We start from the raw sequence: 21,078 nt of genomic DNA on the forward strand, positions 1-21,078 counted from the left end.
ATGACCTTCAGATACCGTTCATCTCCTAGTTCATTTCCTATAGATAGTCTTTTTATGCTCGAATGGCTCATAGATCAAAACACATTCTTCTGACAATGGGTAGGTACAAGGACTGGACAGAAAACGAGTGAAAAAACAATCAATTGTTAAAGAAAAAATTTGAACGACTTTCAGAGAACTATTCACCAACACACTTTAAAGAATAACAAGAAAGTTTGTCTCCTTAGAAGCAAAATATGAAGAAATGAGGGGTAGCACAAGGCTTTTGCACAGTATTATAGCAGAGTTCCTATAGGCCTGCACATAGAGGCAAAAAATGTGTACGTCTTGAGTTACTCCCAATAGGCCACATGCAAACATTTGGTCAGAAACCCATTGTCATTGCATTTTACTCATTCGTACGTTGTTTTTTTTCTGGTGTGCAGGGTACAAACAAGAACAAAAAGCACTAAAAGTCTGAATTAGGAGTGAGTTGGGATGGCAGATGGCACATGTTGAGGGACTCCTATTGAATCCTATCAGACAAACCTACAAGGTACAATGACACCCACTTTAAAATACAAAGCCTGCGAGCTCTGGCCACTGTCAGTACACTAGAGCTAGATTGAGTTGATTACAGCAGAAACTGTTATGTGATCAAAATCTAAGAAAAACCTTTCATATTATGATGACTTGTTTACTCCAGTCGATGTTCTCATGAATTCACAGCCCTTGAATGTCTGTGGTTTACTGTTACATGGAAATTATTTAGCCTGTAAGTACTCCATTCAAAGGGTGTTTCCCTCTGGGATACAACATAGTGCTAACAAATGTCTTCCACCTTGGATCAGGATTGTCCTTCCTGGCTCTGTACTGCAGCTAATCTTAGCTCTCTAAACCACACATGACCATTTTCTTTTTACCATAAAGGAATCTTCATCTGGTTATACAAGACGCGGCTGCAGTGGTGCAATGCGATCGTGTTCGTGCGCGCGCACAGCGTGTAGACGTGTTTGGTTTTCTCATTACAAGGTGTCAAATTGTTTTTTATTTGGTCGTTTAATGAGAGAAATGAACCCCGAGGCTGTGTGTGTCCACTACAGGGGAAAAAATAAAACCTCCTGAGCCGCATCTCACATCGGTTTGTTTTCCCAGCGTTTGTCTCGCTGCTTTGCTCGGACTGAACATGACAAGAGTCCGCTGTAATAACTTCAAGGTTTTAATCGGATATTAATTTAGATGTGAGCCATGTTCCTCCAAATGGTGGAGGAAACAAATCATTGGCCCTTTAATAATAATCAATGCCTATCCCCCCCGCCCAGCACCACCCCTCCATTTTCCCTGTGCATCATCTGGTGAGCTGTTTGTGTGTGTGTATGTGTATATGGTATGGTGTGTGGTGTTTCTAGGTGTACTCTGTGAGCCGTGTTTTTTTCCTGTGGGGGTCTCTTTGGCTGACCCCGCAACCTCTCTTTCTCTGAGGACAGCCAGCTAAGAACCAAGCAACATATCAAAGAGTGGGGGGGCACAGCCAGGCCACTGGGTTTCTGGCAAAATCATCTCAATAAATAAATATCACAAGACACCGCTGGAGGGAAAAGCTTTGATGTGGGGGGGTTGAGCCCCACTCTCTCTTTTCTCTCTCACTCTTTTGCAACCTCAATACAGGCGCTTCTCCTCTGGTGTCTTCTCTCACCGCCAAACCTTCACCACTTGCTCTGACAAAATGGCTCATGTGTGCTCCTCTATACTCATCTCAGCAGCACCAAACGTTCAGGGGCTTGTAGTTTCTCTCTCTGAGGAGGTGAGAGTTGGAGAACAACAGTTTTCTTATCAATAGATGCAGGGCGCTGGACTGGTTATGAGTAGCTGGCACCAAAAAGTGTTCGAGAAAAGCCTTTATTTTCCTCCACGATGTTGAGCCACGCAGGTGAAGTTTGCGCTTTGAAAAGAGGTTTCGGTTCTGTTTTAATCGTTTCCACAAGGCACAATAAGAAAGGAACCGCGCTGTGAATCATCCTTTTGATTTTTTATGTTGCTACCTGAACAATAAAGCACGCCGTGCCCAATTCTCAGTAAATAAGAAGTGATATACAGCTGCATTGTGATTCCATGAGAGAATAACCCTTTTCTTCCTTAATATGCACCAAAGCTTTATGTGTTATTTCCCTAAAATAAGAGTTCTCAATGGGCCTCTGAAATGTTTTATTAGGCCCACTTTTTAAACCGCTTATCCAGTTGAGGCTTGCACTCCCTGGTAGTCCCTGTACAGGTTAGCCATCAGGGGGGATAACTCAGAGAGACAGCCATTCATACGCACATTCACACCTACAGCTAATTAACCTAAAATGCCTGTTTTTGTATCCCTTCACTGAACCTGGTTCTGTCAGAGGTTTCTTCCTGTTAAAAGGGAGTTTTTCCTTCCCACTGTTGCCAAGTGTTTGCTCGTTTTCTCTGTTGCCTTGAGCTGACTAATATTGTGATTTGGTGCTATATAAATGAAACTGAATTTAATTTTGGGGATGTGAGAGGACGCTGGAGTACCTGAAGTACCTTTGTTTCTGTGAGGGGACAGCGCTAACCACTGTTCCGCCCTGGATCTCGCGATGTGGAGTGATGCATCAGCTGAGAATGAGACGGAGGAAGCTCGGTTAGCGTTAATTTGTTCTTCCATCCATCATAGCAGACTAAACCTTCCAATTTTTGAAAATATAACTGGTGTCGCGAAATATAACAGCCAGCACGAACAGGACTGAATTGCCGTTCTCTAAATGGACAGATTACAAATGGCAAATAAAAGTTTCAATTTGACGCATCTTTCCGAACTCAGTCATCAGAATCGAGACTAGAGCAGGGCGATATGACCAAAAATATCTATCACGATATACATTTGAAAATTTGCGATAACGATATAACTGACGATATAATTGACACTAGACAAAATACTTTACAACTCCTCAACTTTATTAGTGCAAAAAAAAAAATAAATAAATGTATTTTGCACTTAAACAAGCAGCTTTTATGTGCATTAAAATTATATAAAAAATTTGCAGTGCAAATGCAAATTCCTTGCTGACAGTTTAACCAAAAGGCATTTCCAGTGGAAATTGGCCGACATATCCTCAGCATAACCATGTATAATATCCACAAAACTTAAAAAGAGGTTATACACACACAGTACGGTAATATTATGTTGAAGCACAGTACGTATCACTCCACGAGGCGCCTGCCTACGGTAGCCGTAATGCTCCGACAATCCATCAAGCGGTGCGGCTTCGTAGCTTAGCAAAGTCGTACTGAAACATTTGACAGATTTTCGAGCACCGTGTACCACATAAAATTGTTTCGAGGTCAGTAAACACAACCAGAATTCATACATAAGGCACACGGGATTATAAGGGGCACTGTGGATTTTCAGAAAAATCAAAGGATTGATTTCAAGTGTGCCATATTTTCCAAACAACACGGTAATAACGACGGCCCGCTAGCATACGCTACCAAAAATAGTGCTTTTTTGTGTATCTGACGGACGAAAGCCAAACCAGTTCCACATCACTGAAGTTGCAGCATTTTTACAAACCAATTCTGGTTCATCCGTTTCATTCAACGATCCACTTTCGCTCTTCTCATTCTGCATCGCAGCCATGTGCGTATGTAAACAAAGGCACTGCGCATGCGCGTTTTACCCATATTCTATCGCGATATTTCATTTTCTTATCATTGCCCAACATTACACTGGTATTACCGTGAACGGTATGATATAGCCCAGCCCTAATCGAGACTCCTGCTCTTACTTCTTAATCCATACAAATGAACTGTATTCTGTTCTTATGTTTAAGAAGTCACACAACACTTTTGTCACTGTGTTCACTTCTGAAAAACATAATAGCTGAATAAAACGTCCTGATGTAAGTGTCCTAAATTTCTTCAAGGCAGTTGCAACTCTTTTGCTGGCTGTTGCCTCAGTCTGTCACTAGACACAGAATGTGTTTTTTATGGGGTCACCCTTAGGGATGAATCACAATGTCTGTTTTATGGGGGAGTAAATACACACTGGGCAGTATAAACTATTATGTTTCTTCTTTGCAGGATTGCCTCATGCCTGCGTCTCTGCACACACACACACACACACACGCCGAACTTGAGTGCTGAGCATTGAAAATAGCTGACTGCTCTAACACAAATGCGGTGCACTCTTCAGCAAAAGATGTGAAAAAGTCTGTAATGTCAAACATGGTCTGCAGTGAGTGGTTGAACACAAAGCTGACAGCAGCAGTGTCAGGTATTTTGTGTGATCTAAAATGAAAATACAGCAGTAAAACAAGTGGTCTTGTCGGGTTCTGGTCAGTTTTTTTGTTTGTTTTTTTCCTTTCTCTTTTTCCTCACGTTGTATTTCTGCGAAGGAACATTCGTCTTCAACAACACCGACATTATTTAATTCTCAAACTCGGTAGTGCTCATCTTTAATCCACTTCAGATGATGTATATCACTCTGAATCAGTCTAAAAAATACCAAGCAAAGTTGGAGTTATAACATGATAGTATGACTTTTTTTTTGCGTGTTTGTATTTGTGTGTAATTAGTAGCTCATGTTTCATGCATTTATATAATCTATCACAGTGAAGTGCACTAAGAGAAAAGTAGAATTAAGAAAATGTCTATTTAGAGTTACAGATGAATTATTGTCATTTGACATATAACAGCTTATTTAAAAATGATCAGGTTGCTGTCTTGGCGCGGTCCTTATCGGTCTCGTGTTCCTGCTATTTTCTCATCCGGTGGTGCAATGAATAAAAGACCACATGATAAGAGGATAACATAACAACGAGGTAAAAGTGGGTGGAGGAGGTGCGAGCGGATCGCCCGGAGGGGGGAAATGTAGGTACATTAAGCTCAGCAATTGGTCAATAATCCCTTCCTCTCACTATTGAGAGGAATGCGGATTTGAGTGTTTGTGTGTGCGCGCTAATACATCGAGCACTATAGGGGTTAAACTGCATGTCTCTGGGGAGCGTGTTATTGACTGTTGACCAGCCCAAATTAATTTTCAACAAGCCTCTTCAGGGGAACAATGGAGATGGATTACTATTGCAGAGGGAGGGCCTTGTGTGCTTTGGCTTCACTAAGTGGATGTCTGGCCTCTTAATGCGCCTCCACCTCGGCCAAACTTACAATCAGCTGCTTCTGTTGCGAGTCGTCGTGATTGCATCCCGTGTGCGTCCTCTTTAGAGTTGAACATAAAGGTGTGTTGACAGAAGAGCTTCTTTTTCGCCCCAAATTATTTTTTCCGGTGACGCTGAGTGCAGTCATTATTTCCAAAGTCTGATTTAAACGTGCCTGTGTAGTCGATGTGCCTCGGCTGAGGAAGTCAAGCAGCCGAGTTAAACAAGAGGCCTCATTGTTAATTTGAGCATCCTGGCTTATTAATTTGGTTTTGATCTATCGGAGGCGGCTGGGTGTCATCCCATCGCTTGTTTTCCCTCTCCCACTTTGAATGGTACAAGTGACAAAAGGCCTCCCACACACAGTAGCTGGCGCAGTGTGATCACTGCATGCTGAGACACAGGGAGGTGTCAGCACTAATCTCCTTTAAAATGGCTCTCTTGTCTTACATCCGATGCTCACAGCATATCCTCGGCACTGTAATTGTGTCTACTCGATGAGACTTGCCGTCCCACTTTTACGCCACTTTTGTTTCATACAGGGAGCGCGCGCCACTGAAGTTGTGATACATTGCACTTGACTGAGGAGTCGAAATTCAGTGGAATGTTTTTACCTGCTATTCTCAGCCATGTCTTGTGCTTTCTAATCTTCCATCGCTAAAAGAGGTAATAAGAAGTAATATGCAGTACAAAAACACAATCTACTCCCATTGTCAGCCTTGGGATAAAACCAACTTCTTAAGTATATACTCTGGAAAGCTATTGAGACTGTTGAATTTCGCAAGGGTGTAGGAGTGCCTCTTCTCCCGGGCTCATATTCAGGACCTTGCAGGGAGATCCGGAGCGGGATTTGAGGTTTTATTTTAAGGAGCACTCACATTTTTTCCTTGCAACTAAAAAAAGCAGAGAGACTAGTGCCACTTTTAACTGATTAGGGTGATGTTTTACATCCAGTGCATGCAGTACATCACTCTCATTGTCATTGTTAAACCGGGGCTCTTATCTCTTCTTTTTTTTCTTCCTTTTTTTGTGCATGGTCATTCATAGACTACTTTGTTTTCTGCGCACAGTACAATCAGATTTGAATTGCAGTTAATTTATTGACAAGCCATTGTGAAATCGTGATGCACCTCCATTAGCTCAGTGTGTTTTGTTTCGATAGAACAAAAAGTTTCCCGTTTTAATAGCCGTGCACGGCATCCTCGCCTTAAAGGTCGGCCTCTTTGTTATTAAGCAGGTTACGTCGGGGTTAGCTGAACGGCACTGCCTCTCACGGAGACAGGATAAACTGTGGAGGACAGGTAGACGCAAACCACTCTATTAATTCAAAAGTAATCAAGGGAAATGTAACCTGGAATTTCCCCTGGAATTTTCTATTCCCTTATCCCAAAGCGACAGTGTTACTGCTATATTCTCCGAGTATGACAAAAGGCCGACGGCTGAGGCAGTTTTCCCAAGGTCGCTGCCTGTGATGATGAGGAGCGTAGCTGACTTGATACATCTGGACTTCATTACAAGAGACTGGAACATGCACCACTATCATTCCCGCTATATCTGCTAAGGGAGACGGAGCAGACGCAGATTCCAACTTAGCAGGGGTTGTCTTCCATCTTTCCTCATGTTTTAAGGCTTCGCCTTCCGTCTTCCTCTCATTTTCCCTTTTGTTATTCGAATAACTTCATCTTTATCTCTTCGAGCGCCTCTGAAGTGCTGTGTGTTTATGCAAAATCCATGTTTGGCATACTTGTCGAGACTGAAGTGAAGATTGAAGTGCACGTCAGTACTTTAACTTGAAGCCTGCCTTACTTGGATGATTCTCCCCCTTGTTTCCCCTTTCACTTTGCTGAGAAAGTTTCTTCTTCCTCTCCCATGCCTCGTTGTTGCCCCGGAAAAGTCAGAGCTAAGTCAGAGCTCTCCCTGTCTCGCCCCCAGGACAGAGAGCACCTAGCCACATGCCTTGTAGGCTCGCCAGGAGCTCAGCGCCTCTGAACTGACTGATTGCCACTCGGAAAAAAAAAACTCCCACATTGTTGCCGTGCTGCCATTTGCTGCCACACGCACAAACACGAAGCACATCAAAGGAGCATATTCACTTACCCCCACTCTACATCCTCATCAAGCCATATACCCCATTCCCCGAATGCACCCCTGCACTCCTCCTCCTCTTTCCTTCCCTCCCTCCCTCCTTACTCTGCCTCTCTCTTTACCCATGGTAAATTTTGCAAATTACTTCAAACAGACTAATTTTCATTGCGTATCAGAAGCAGCGCACTGGACCATGTGGCTAAGAGGAAAAATCAATGCGGCCCTAAGTGGGAGATCAAACTCAATATGTAGGTTTGGACTGAGCCATAGTGTCTTTATTACACCAAATAAATCTATCTCGTGTGTGTGTGTGTGTGTGTGTGTGTGTGTGAAAAGCCCACATGGGCACAAAGCTGAGGAGGCTTTGTTTGTTTCCTTCGCTTGAGATGTGCATAGAATGAAATGTCCTCTCTGCAAGTAAGCAAATTTTCATTTATCCCGAGCTGCCTTAGTTCTTCGCTCACCTCGTCCAAAAAAGGTGAAGGCTGAGGTACTTGTGCTGTTTTATGCCATGCCTAACGTGGAATCTAAGTTCGGCTTTTCATGTCTAAATATACAACGCACAATGCCACGTGTGACAGCAAACCTCCTCACCTTGGCCATTATCCGTCTCATAAGCTGACAGCTTGCCTTTATGATTTAGTAATTAAAGTTCATGCAAAGAAGTCTAAAGCTGCGTGTGTGTGTCTGCTGTTCCCGTCCTTATCACATCCTGTCCTCGTAGGTATTTATTGAAATAGAAAAAGCTGCTCCTTCCATGCGAATGACACAAGTAACCACATTTCTGTCTTCATTTGATATGTCATTGCTGGACCTTGTACCATATCAAGAAACAACAGGGATCCATTATTGATATCTAGCAGCTAAAGTTGCATCACCTTGAGAGTTCCAAAGGTGAAAAACAGCATAGCACAACTGGGGTGTTGTTGTTTTTTTTATTATTTTTATTATTATTATTATTTCTTTATTTATTTCTGTTTCCCTCTAGTGAGATGTCACTTCAAAAACAACCCGACCAAGGAATGTTATTATGCCGAGAGAATGTCAGCCAGTTACAATAGGCTGCTTAATGAGGTAGTGTGGCAAACTTTCAGGCAGGCCATAATATGAATTATTTGTCATTGGCTCTGTGTGTGTATGTGTGTGTCTTTGGAAAGGGCCCAGTGTAAAGTGGGATGAAGGCAAGCCTTGATGGAGAGATGTGGCACTAGCCTGGGGGCTCGCTCCACTGTGAGGGTAGTTAGCTTACTGCACACCGCCATCATTAGGGACTAGGGCACTTGTGCTTGGGAAGGTGAAACACAAGCCTGCACTCAGACAGCAGCGAGTACACGTAACACCTGTAAATATGCCGCGCTTCTTCTCGGCAACTCCGCTTGTCTCACACTCGGTCTCGAGGTGTTTCTACTTGAGTCCTCCCCCTTGTAGGAAGCTCTTTGTAACAAACACTCGGGAGAGATCGAGCTGTAAGTAAACTTTAAAAGTCGATTAGGAAATGTAAAGGCAACGTAATGAATAAGCACGGTATATCTGTGCTGAGAATCAATCAGGGTTCCTGGTCAATACAAAGTGACCTAATGCTGACTTTTAAGTACAGCTTGATTTTTGAGATGCTCTCAGCAGACAAATAATAAGCTGTTCTGAGCCACTATTTTGATCAGCTGAGTTGAGCAGAATCAAGCACAACTTGATCCTGTCAGAGTTGAAATGACTTTTAATCAAATAGTTTCCCCTCTGCTACAGACACATCCTGACGTTTAGTAAGCCATAATGTGCAAAAGTTTTGTGTTTTCAGTCAGTCAAATGCAGATCTGAGAAACTGGACTCGTTGTGTTGTCACTCGTAGATGTGAGGATGCTGTAAAACAACAGAAAGCATAAGATGCATCCAAATCGATTCCTCTGTTGCTGCTCGATTCTGTGACCTTTGGTTTTATCGTTCGATGTCGCAGAATTTATTTTTTTAAAGGAGGATCACAAGATTACGAGAAAGAATTTATTTTTCTCTCCTGGAACTCCCCCGTTTTGTTTTGTTTTTCCCCGTTACAATCTATTCGTTGTGCGATACACACGTTAACACCTTTATGCATCCAGAGTCTTTGTGATTCAGCTTGGCCTTGCTGCCGGCACACTGTGGGATAGTCCTTTAGGAAAAGCACCAAATCATACCAAATCTTCCCTCATTTGTTGGCCCCTGTTTATTTATTTGATGAAAGAGATTCTTTCATATTGTGAGAAAGAGGAAAAAAATCTCTTGAAATGCTCACCTTTCATGTGCATCATTTTATTCTTCAAGGTTATCGGACAGTTGTCAGCGAATAAAGAGTGGGCTGATTCTTGCTAAACAGTGTGAGGATGGAAGATGATGTTGAGTCTATGCATGACTCAGTGTGTGTTAGGATTTTATGAAAACGAGGTGGTCTCAGCATCAAAAGCTAAAGACATAGACAAAGGATTACTAACTTTTCTCTTTTTTATCAAGTTGCTTGTACAAAAAAAGAAGAAAAAAAGAATCAACAATGCAGAAAGAGACAGTCAGAATCCGCTTTATTGGCCAAGTATGTGTACACATACACTACGAGGAATTGGGTTCTTTCTCTCAAACAGCATGTCTAATATAAACAAAAAATATATATTAGTTTTTTTTTTCAGTAATTAAACACCTTTTACATCTACCTGTTTTTCTTCAGCCCAGTGTTTAAGAATACCAAAAACACTGATAACACACAGACTGCACTGCAGCACTTCACCTACACTATAGAGTGCAAACTTGTAATAAGTATTGACCTGACCTCAGGATCCTTTACTTGTTTTTCTTTCGACAGTCCTGCAAAATCAATAGATTTCAGTTCATCCTCGTGACTTAAATCTAAACTCCATGAGATACGGTCAAGAACGGTACGCGGGGCCAGTGGCTCGGTATTCCTATTCCCAAACAATTCCTCAAGTGCTTTTTGAACCTATGAAATTTGATGTCTTTCTTCAGGGAGCAGTATACTCAAGTGCATGAAGAATGAATGAAGGTTTGTTCCTATCCGATGAAGGTCACAACAAGGGCCACAATGCACTGGAATTGGTTTCAATATATTCTTTTGAACTAACTATGCAATTCAGGCTTTTTAATTTTGTATGCCTCTAGAGTGTTATGAGAACTCCTTTCAGAGATGGCAGTGGCTCCAAACTAAAGAGCATCTTTGAAATGTACGTCTGCACAGGGAAATTGAACACTGACCCCCCCAGCCCCCTTTTAACTTTGTATTGAACCCAACTGAGATTAAAAAGAGATTATGATCATGAAGTACGACATCCATCCGCTAATATGAAGCTAAATGAAAACATGTGCCATTTTAATCTTAATAAAAGAGACTAGTTGTTTATGCTATGCTGCAGCCATATCTGCAACCTTTCAGTTTTGTCTTGTTGCCACGATGAGGGTCAGGGGAATACATCCAAAACAATATGTCTTTGTATGTTGTTTGTTGTAACATAGGGGACATATTTAATGTTTTGCAGTGTTTTCTGATTTGTATGCTTGCCTGCGGCGATGGCCTTCAACATTGTTCCTCCATGCCACACTCACATCAAAACACTTAATTTCTCTACTCAGGTACACAAAGCCTCTCCTCCTTCTCAAAGTGCAATAGAACCATCACAGACACGTCCATGTTATACGTAGCTCGCCGGTTCAGGGTTCAAGGGTATATACTGCACAAATGCATTAAATGTGCAAACATTCAAAGGGAACGAAGAAAAATTCCTGCATTTCCTTGATCGCAAGTGAACCCTTTCTTTTCCAGCTCTTCTTCGCCTGGCTTTCAGTCTGCATTACAGCTTTAGTACTTTTGTGTTGTTTGCTCGGTTATTTTGTATATTCATGGAAACTTGGAATGAATAAGAAATCAGTGGTAAGCTCCTCAGTGTAAGGAGTGGGGAAAAAAACACAATCACGTACAGAGAAACTCTTCCTTGTGAAGTGGTTGTTGATAACTTGAGAATGCCTCGTAAATGAAGACCAACCCTGCCCAAAAAACACTGCATGTACTACAGAAACTTTGTACACAGCTTTCCTCACACAGGAACACAACTTCACTGGAACAGATGAAATCCTGCAGTGGTGATGTTTAATGGATGGTATGGCAAGAAAATGTCTAAAAGCCAATGCGATAAATGACTGCTATGATCAAACCTCTGTAAACCTCTGTATTGAAACTGTGTTGAAATGCTGAATGTGTTCAGGGACCACCCTATGTTAATCTGCGTTAATGTCCCAATACTTCATTGTGGAGCACACATCCAATCCCAGTATAACGTACTTTTGTCACCAAGAAAAAGTCTTTTTTTTAATGTTCTTCTACATGTCAGTGATTCTGCAGCTCCAGAGGTCCCACCGCCCTCAGCTCATCCTGAACTCTGGCCTCCATGTTAGACAGAGGCTAGGGAATGGAAAATTTCCCTATGGGAATAAGAGAAGTTTCACCTTATCATTAATTTAGCACAAGAGGTCCATTTGCATGAGACACGAATGACTGAATGTGTTCAGGCAATGTGGGAAAAGGAGATTCTTCTTATGAAGTGTTAAGATTGGAGCACAGTAGTTCTTGCCTTTCTTACCAAACTACTTCTGCAGTCCTCTCACACATTTGTGCTGTCCTGTACTTTTTAAACGTATGCACAAAGTACTCTACTTTCAACTCTGTTCGATACTTGAAATAAAAAAGCATAGTTGGTAACGCAGGCAGGAATACAGAGAAGCTTGGAGTTAAATGATAATAGAACGTGAACCTAGATCAGTGTCAGCTGCTCAAATCTGTAGTGTCCATATACTGAGCAATAATAACTGATTAACTTAGCCTGGGATTAATGAAAGGTCCTGAACACTAGAAGAATATCCTCTTATCTGTTTGAATGCATGACCTTGTACAGATGTGTCATTTCTTTCCCCTTAAGCAGCAGCTGTTGTGTCTGGGTTGCAGTCTGGTCAGTATTAAATCTTGGATACGAGGGAGAGCTACCCTGACCTCTCTGTGCAAAGAGTTCAAGGCAAAATCAGATTTTCTTTTAAAATTATTCTGAAAAATGGGAACAAATATTATTAGAAATATGCACTGGTAAACACATTGCAGGTAAGGGAGACACGACAGAGTGCATAATTATTATTATTACCTTTAGCAGCCTTACAAACATCTAGAAAATGCTAAACATACAACATAAAATACAAAATATATAGCATAATACAGAATTTACACACACATGTAATGCAAATCTTTAGCACTGTCTAACACAGGGTTGTCCAACATAAGGCCCGGGGTCCTAAAATTGGCCAGGCAAAGACTACAGTCCGGCCCACTAAATGGCTGTGAGGATGTAGATTTTGAACTTTAAACGTTTAAAACTTTGAACATTTGTGCTAAAAATTGTTTAAAAAAAAAAAAGAAAGGAAAAAAACCCCCCAAAACATTACATTTAAAACTACAGGAAACTTTCCTGTCATTTTACTCATTGTTCATGTAGAACAAAGACTTTTTTTTTTCTTACCTCTGGGATGAAATGTTTAGTTAAACATCTTCACACTGACAGAAACGTGAGTTTCACTGGTCCGGTCCACGTAAGATTAAAGTGGGCTGTATGTGGCCCTCATTGTAAAGAGTTTGATATCTGTGCTCTAAAACATCCACCGGTATCCTTCATTATATTCTTTCCTATGCTTTTAAATCCACCAGTAGATGCAGGTATCTGTCAGGACTGTAAGCACATCGAAAAGCGATCACATAGCGGAGCATTACTGTTAGTAGTGGGACAGAGAAGGGCTCAAAGGTTAGTTGGAAGTTGACCTTTGTAGAGAAAAATAAACCAGTGCTGTTTTTTGTGATTGGTCACTGATGAGCCCATCAAATCATAATATCCAGCTCTAAACATGTTTTATCTTGTTTTCTGATTGCGCACGATGTACTGCCCTGCAAACAACGAGTATAAAGATGGCTTATAATTTAAAAGAAAAAAAAAAAGACTTGTTATAGGAGGAGCAGTTCAAATTATCTAAGTGATGTTACTCCTTCTCACTATGAAAAGTTTTGCAGAAGTTAATCACAACTGTTTTAGTAGAATACGAAACACCTCTGTTATTTTGTATAGCAAATAATAATAATAATAAAAACAAGTAGCCCCCCAAAAACACGCTTGGATGTATATTTCCATTTTATAATTACGACATGATGATTCTCGAGATTTTATTTGAATAAAATGCTACATTTTTTGGCAGATTTCCTTATAAGACCCCCATCCTGAGACGCTGGGTTCGGGGATTTTCAGAATAAAAGCGAAACACAGATGCGCACATACTAAGTTGCTTTTATTAATACAGAACTGCATGCTACAGAGACTGTACAGCATAAACATTTATTCATTACAAAAAACATGGTTTTAGAACCATTTAAAATAACAGGAAAAAACAAACAAAAAAATATAAGAGCATAAAATAGAACAGGAACATCACAGCCGTTAAGGAAACATTCAAACTATTTATCATTAGCATCTTAATAAACCAGAGAAGAAATCGACAGATTACAGTCGCGTCATGTCAACTACAATGGCACCGAGTGGATGATTCTCTTGTAGCTTTTTTTACAGCCTCTTGCAACATCAACATGCCTATTTTTTCTATCTACCTATATGTAGTAGTGTACTTAAAAGTGGCAGTTTGTGTATTTTTTTGTATTTAATAGTTTTTTTATGAACTTCCTAATATACATAATTTGGCCCTGGTGGGTTTATACAGTATGATGTCCGTCTTTTTATTAAGTTTAAATTTTAATATTTGACAATTTGCTACCAAACACATTTGTTATAGCAACATTTATACTACATACATAGCAATCTATGTAACGTCACAGCAAAAAATGGTATCGAAATGAAAAAAACAAAACAAACAAACAACAACAAAACAAAACAAAACAAAAAGAGATCCCTACAGCATGGTTGGGGTGGGGGGTGGGGGCAGAGGAAAAATTATCACAAAATTTTGGCACGGAAAATCTGTACACGAATCTACAGTCCGAGAGATGTGACTGTGCAATAAAAAAGAAGGGCATCTGACACTTTTCCAACTACTGAACACACGGTACCCACTGTCTCGTGTTTCAAGTTTTCTTTTCTTCTTTTTTTTCCTGTAAAATGGCTTATAGACGCATTTCTTGAAATGAAGTTGTGCATACATCTGTTCATGAGATCTACACAGTACACTGAGCGGAATCCAGGTTTTTCGGAGAGGAAAGATAACAAAAAGATTTGCCTTTTTAAAACCTCCTTGTAAAAATGGATCGTTCGTATAGTTGCTTACCTTAAGAAAAAATATTTGTACAATGTATTCAGAAAGAAAAAAAAAAAGAGACACATACAAGATACAACAAGCAATCTCTAAAGCAATAAATACTACTGGTCCTAGCGTTGTGACATTTTGAATTTAATAACCCACAACCCTCCCACCCGACCTCCCCTCAAGCCCACCCAAACTTGCCTGACTCCACCCCAAAGGTAAACAACAAAGAAAAAAAAGACAACGCAGTGGAAGAATGCATATTTAACACAGTAATCCCCTCCCGCCCCGTTATTCTGTACATTTAAACAAGAACAAGTAACATCACAATTAAAGTTGTTCCTCAGAGAGGTGTCACCGCTAGCCTCATGCCCTCCAAGAGTTTTGAACAGATGTCGAATGATTGGTTCGCAAGCTCGTATTTAATACAAATAAAGAAGGAGAACCAACTCTTTCAAGAAAAGGGCTCGTTGAATAATCTAGCCTACCTTTTTTATATCCGTCTTTTTAAACATTTGGATGCTGAACTAGATAATTTCTGTTTTGCGCTGTTTTAAAACTACAAAAAAGACAAAAACAAAATTCATAAAAATTTTGGCAGATTCACAAAGCTATACTACAGCTCATTGTATCATTTCTTTATAATAATTAGATTTGTCTGATAATGACGGGTCAAATATTGACCAATGAACTTTAATAAAAACATAACCTAAAATTCCAAAGCCTTATGGCACAGAAACAGAAAGAGAAAAGAACCGAGGGCGAGTGAAACGGAGCAGAGAGAGGGCCTAGAAAGATGTTTGTGTGAGTGTGTGTGTGTGTGCAGAGCTAAAAAAACAAACGGAGGAGGAGAATAGGATAGACTATTCTATAGACTTGGTCACTAGCGACAGAGGCTGTGGGGCTGTGGAGGGGAGGAGCGAGTGGGAATGACACAGCGATGCCGAGGGCCGGGCCATCGAGGACGCCACAGAGGAGCCCGGCTGCCGCGAGGACGAGACGTCACGGTGCTCCAGAGCTCCGTTGTGGGAGGAGGCGGCGGGCGTTTTGCTAGCTGCTGCGGCAGAGTTTTCCAGCTGAACCAAAGATGGCGGTGGAGGCCCAGCCAGGAGGTGCGGGTGGTGGAGTGGCTGGTGGGCCGGTTTCATAGTCAGTGAGAGAGGTTGCATTTGTTCAGTCTGAGATTTGGACTCTTTTGAGGAGGGGGAAGGAACCACTGAGGAGGGGGAGGATGGGGGGGAGTCTAGTAAGCTTCCGTCCGTAGAGGGAGGACTGGCACAGCTGCCTTCACCTTGGATGTAGCGAATGCACTTTTTTTTTCTCCTAAAGGACAAGGTGAGAGAAAGAGAGCGTCTCTCAGTGTCACAGCTTCACACTGAATATCATCTTAGCACTGTTGCTGACTTAAATGCACCTTTCCCTTCAGAAATTTGTGGGGAGAGGGTTTATTAAAAACAAACAATACTCGATGGATAACGTTTGGAGGTGCATTTAAGCAACTTTGTAAAGGAGGAAGGTGGTAGAAATGATAGTCAGTTTCTAAGTCATTAGGCAGGACAGACACTGAAGAAACATCGCCTGGACAGGAAGCAGAAAGGGAATGAGAAGCACGCACACAGAGATGAGGACGATGAAGAATGAAAGAGATGAGCTGTGGTCGCGTTTGCTCTCTGGATGTAACGCTCTCCTGTTCTTACAGGAAGAACTGCAGCCTGTTGTCTCTAACACAACTGTTACTGGACCCAGCTCACTGCTCTACTTCTATCAGACTCTCTCTCTCTTCTCCTGAGGGAACAGAGTTTGGATATGAGGCGAAAAAGTCAACAGGATCCAAACTGCCCTGCATCTGCCCCACAGACACAAGTGTGTGTGTGTGTGTGTGTGTGTGTGTGTGTGCGTAAGGGGGGTCAAAGCACCATGTTTGCATTCCTGCCTGGGGTTGGGACCCTCCCCCTGCCTGCCGCGTCCCGAGGCCAGGCCCGTTGCGCTCGCAGAACCCGGTGAACGAAACACAGGAGGGGGGGGGGGTGATCAGGAGAGCAGGGGATTGTTGCATTTTTCTGTGGTGACTCTGCTCTGAAGGCTGTGCTTCAGATTTGGTTAAGGGGGAATCTCTGCCCACCTCATCTTTACCCTGACCCTGACAGTGACCCCTCTCTCTCTCAGCTCTCTATTTTATCACAAGAATGCCCGAAGGCCGCGGAGTACCAGTATTTAAGACTTACAGGGATGTCGAGTAAGAAAAAATAAATAAAAATAGACCAAAAACTGAGCCTTTTGGAACATGTAACGCTGACTTACTGTTTAATTAAACCTTTATTTCTGTTAACTCTGATCTACATAAACGCAAACGGAGAGCAGATCACTGAGGATGAAAGGAAGGAGGGACATCGACAGATTACATATAAAAGCCCACAATCGCATGCTGGGTGGGGGGGAAAAAAGGCATGCATTTCTGATGAAGTCAACACAGTGCAAGCACACAACACCAGGACAGCAGAAAAGAGTGAGGATGAGGCTGTTAAGTACATCCTGTGCCGATACTGTAGCTTTTTTGGACGGCGCGGCGCATCGATCGGGCGTAAAAAGGTATCGTTTTGCTACTACATGCGCGCCCCGCTCTCGATAACTGTCTGTCAAACTGCAACAAATGAGCTAATATCCATTTTTTAACAGACATATTGATTTATGGTATGTGCCCGTGTATGATATTGATTTCTCTGTCTCGGGGGAAATTATAGCAGATGCATCTTTTAGGAAATGGAGCCCAGAGAGAACTTTTAACCTCTCTGCTCTTAAAATGAAGGCTGATTTACTGCACTTTTCAGTCTCCTGATCTCATGATGTGCTATTATTAGAAATAAAGCCATGTTTCTGATAATGTGTGTGTCAGCTGTAAAGGAAGGGGCCAGCTGGAAGCTAACGGTTACAGAAAAAACAGAAAAATGACCTTTTGGTGTTCATCTTGCTACAAAATTTTGGCTTTTTTTTTTTTTAAGCTCATCTGTGTTTTAGAAACAGTGAAAATGAAACATTAAACAGACAATGTGCTGCGATGAAATGTGTAGAGAAAGAGTGGGGCAAGATGTGGTGCAAGCCAGACACAAAGAAGGGTATTACTTAGCAGAAACAAATACCTACCATGAAAATATTCCCAATTCAAAGACTGCTTGTGTCAGAACAGAAAGACAACAGGTAGGGACTAAGTAAGGGTTATCGAAGAGGAGTTTGGAGGAAGAAGAGGTGGAGAAGGAGGAGGAAGAGGGCACAGAAAAGAGTGTCACTGAGCAGGCCCTCAGAGAAAGCAGGGCTAAATTTGTAAGCATCACAGTGTTATTCAAAAAGAGTGCCAATTAGGACATACATGACATTTAGGATGGGAGGGAATTATCCACTGCCTGGAGAGAAAATGGATTTCAATCGTAGCAGCTTAGACGGTCAGAAATGTTCTGCTAAATCACATTAGGAGCCATGATCTTTCAACATGTGTTTGGATAAAATATTTGGAAGTCTTATTTAGAAATCCATTTTCTGACACTTGGCTTGAACTGACTTTAGAGGAGTAGGAAACTTCTCAGTTAGGAAAAGGGGAGCTGAGAAGTTTTCCATCTGTTACCACAGTGATGGAAACGTGTTTTTAGCAAGACATCTGAGCCAGTAATCAAGGAGAAGATGCTCATTGTGGATGTCTTTCCTCCCATTGCTACTACAGGAGTTATACCTGCATGGTTTGCACCATAAACTCAGCTGGTCAAGCCCGAACAAGGCACGACACTTCTTTGGGGTATTTGCATCTGTTAGCCAAAGAGGTAGACACAAACACACACACAGAGACAAAAAGAAAAAAAAAAGAAAGAAAAAAGAAAATGGACACGTCATTGCACAGACAAAAACATGTAGCCAGGGCTTAGATTTAGGCTGGCAACACTGGGATGTCCTCCATATTGACCAAGCCATCAGGCTCCAGAACCTCCAAGCCCCGACCTGCCAGTTTAGGACTTCTGATTAATCTCAGTAAGGCTCATTGTAACTGTGCATCCTGCAACTTTGCAACTTGAACACATACACACAGACACCACTCATACAAGCACTCGTACGCAAAACCTTTTTCCCCAAACAGGAGGTAAAAAATCAAATAGGGTGAACCCAAAGATAGACCGGCAGGGTGTGGCTGGAGGAAGCTGAGAGGTCATAATAGCCTGGCGGGACAGACGGGGGAGGGAAGCGAAGAGAAAGGAAAAGCAGCAGCATAAAAGAGAGGAGGAAGTCCCAGCGTAGAGTGACCCAGCCTTCACCTGGCCCTGGCCAGTGCAAGCACACACCATACACACCTGCACGGGCCACACCAGTTATTCTGTTGGTCGAGCCCAAAGCGCGCTCGACACTTCTTAGGAGCGCTCAGGTCTGATGCCGCAACAAGGAAGGGAAGCCAGCAGAGAGGAGCAATAGAACCAAAACCAATAAAAAAAATAAGGAACAGAAATTAAAAAGAGGAGAGAAATAAGGAGAAAAAACAGTGAATCTATGAAGCTTGGCAGTGGCTCATTTTGCAAGAAATCAAAACCCCGCACCCAAAAGAAAAAAAATAATTCCCCTTAAAGCCATTATCAAGTGTGCCTTTAAAGATAGGGCTGAACTCGATTAGTAAGTTTCAAACACAAGTAAAAATCAAAATGCATGCAAATTATCCAATCAGGATGTTAACAGTGGAAACTTTTCAGTAGCATAATCTAAATTCTGGCTGGAGTTAAAGCTGAAGATAAAGACCGATTTGGCTGAGAGGGGTATAAATGGAGCAAATGCAGGTTGGATTAATTTACGGTTAGATGCTATCAGCGCACTACGGTTTCAAAGAGACGAGGTCAAGGTGGCAGAACTAGGAAGAAGTAGCAGATTGCTGGAGCAGCACAGTCGTGAGTTAGCCCTAGCCAGGGGAAGGATTAAAAAGGCTGGAATCTGGAGAGGGAATCTACTCTTTAGACCTGGCATCAAACAGTTGATTATTTTCCATCAGCATTGGCGGTCTGTTGCGGAACAGCTGCCAGTCACTTGCTAGCTCTACCCAGTAATCAAGTCATTATCAGAAATAGAGCTGAGTGACAGCAAAACGCTGTGGTGGAAGCGTTTGAGTCCAGGCTTTGTCTGAGCAGAGACTTATTCGACAGAGGCTGGGCCAAACTCATGCTGGCCTATAGGAAAGGCAAAAGTGCAGCTACTGAAGCATATAGATTAAGGAGGTTTACCCTGACATTACAGCCTTCAGGTCATACTTCATAATGATAATCTAGCTTTATATATAAATATATATATATATATATATCACCAGGTCCTCAAGCATACTGCATAGTAATTTGAGCTAAATAGCAACAGTAAATGAGTGTAAAATGAATTAAATATAAGCTACCCTGAAGTCAAATAAACAATGGCAACATTTTTGAAGAAAAGAAAGCAGCAAACAAAGCAAAAAGAGCATATTTCAAAATATAGGATTTAAGCTTAAACCTGCCTCACTGCACATTTATGAATGGATAGATATAGATATATAAATGTATACATAAATTTAAAAGGAAGGAAAATAAAACAGTTAGTGATTTAATACTCAAAATGACATTAGCACCTGTAATCGGAGGGAGTGAAAGGCAAGGGTTTGGAAAATATTCTCTGCGTTCTGGAAAAAAAAAAGAACAGATAGAGAGGCCTTCAAGAAGAAATCCGTCACCAAAACGAGCGCAAAATACATAAGAACAAGTCGTCATTGCTCCTTACATCATCAGAATTAAAACGAATAATGAATGAATGAATGAAAATCACAGGTTTAGCAAACCTCCTTAATTTTTAAGATATAGGTGATTTGTTTTGTTTTGTTTTTTCCTCAAGTTGGTATAAAAGCATGCAAGGAAGCAGGCGATGGGAAGGGGAGGTAGGCCCAACAAGCACACGCATGCACAGTCACGCAAACACGCACGCGGTACAGTCGTGCAGTCCGTCTGCAGGGCACAGGCAAGTAAATATAAAACACGCACACAACACTGTCAAAGTTAATGGCTCTCACGATGCTTAAACCTCACATTCTCGTAACCTATCACAATACCAGAAGGCTAAGGGCTAGGGGAGGGGAGGGGGGTGAGAAGGACTGTGGGGGGTCATGCATATTCAGTTGCTATTAGCTAGGGAGAGCAAGGGAAACTGGAAAAAGGAGGGAGGGGTGGGGTTTACAAGCAATTCTACTATTTAAATATTGCATTGGGTAGCAACTATACCAAAAAAAATAAAGAGAGAAAAAGCCAGGCAATATAACTCACATACACACACAATAAATTTTTTTTAAAAAAAAACATAACACAAAAAAACTAGCTACACTTTTATCTTGCAAGATGTCACATCTGCCTGACACATGATGGGGCTCTTCTAATATGAGAGATAATTGCAGCTCACTTACCATTGCTCTCTGCTTGCTGCTTTTCCCTTTTTCTCTTCTTCCTTTTCCCCTGTTGGTTAGCCGCCAAAAAATAGAAAGAAAAAAATAGACACAGACAGGAAC

General features: G+C 41.6%; 1 protein-coding gene and 1 long non-coding RNA gene across 30 annotated transcripts in view; one reads left to right on the top strand and one right to left on the bottom strand.

Annotated features, from left to right (window-relative positions):
- Positions 1-21,078, top strand: part of LOC120738154 — a 42,217-nt gene that overhangs the window by 19,533 nt on the left and 1,606 nt on the right. The window lies entirely within an intron of this gene.
- tcf7l2 (transcription factor 7 like 2) overlaps positions 13,554-21,078 on the bottom strand; it is an 87,575-nt gene continuing 80,050 nt past the window's right edge. For 4 of the 29 annotated variants that reach the window (XM_040039253.1, XM_040039239.1, XM_040039243.1 and 1 more), the window contains 4 exons: positions 20,977-21,040; positions 20,155-20,205; positions 18,259-18,331; positions 13,554-15,860 (listed from right to left, as the gene is read on the bottom strand). In XM_040039253.1, the coding sequence (XP_039895187.1) occupies positions 15,401-15,860; positions 18,259-18,331; positions 20,155-20,205; positions 20,977-21,040 (648 nt within the window). In that variant the 3' untranslated portion in view covers positions 13,554-15,400. Of the gene's footprint in view, positions 15,861-17,677; positions 17,740-18,258; positions 18,332-18,868; positions 18,942-20,154; positions 20,206-20,976; positions 21,041-21,078 lie in introns of those variants that run through there. The other 25 variants (XM_040039244.1, XM_040039255.1, XM_040039259.1 and 22 more) reach the window with 16 other exon arrangements.

Source organism: Simochromis diagramma, unplaced genomic scaffold, assembly GCF_900408965.1.
Source record: "Simochromis diagramma unplaced genomic scaffold, fSimDia1.1 OVJJ01000402.1, whole genome shotgun sequence".
Lineage (NCBI taxonomy): Eukaryota > Metazoa > Chordata > Actinopteri > Cichliformes > Cichlidae > Simochromis > Simochromis diagramma.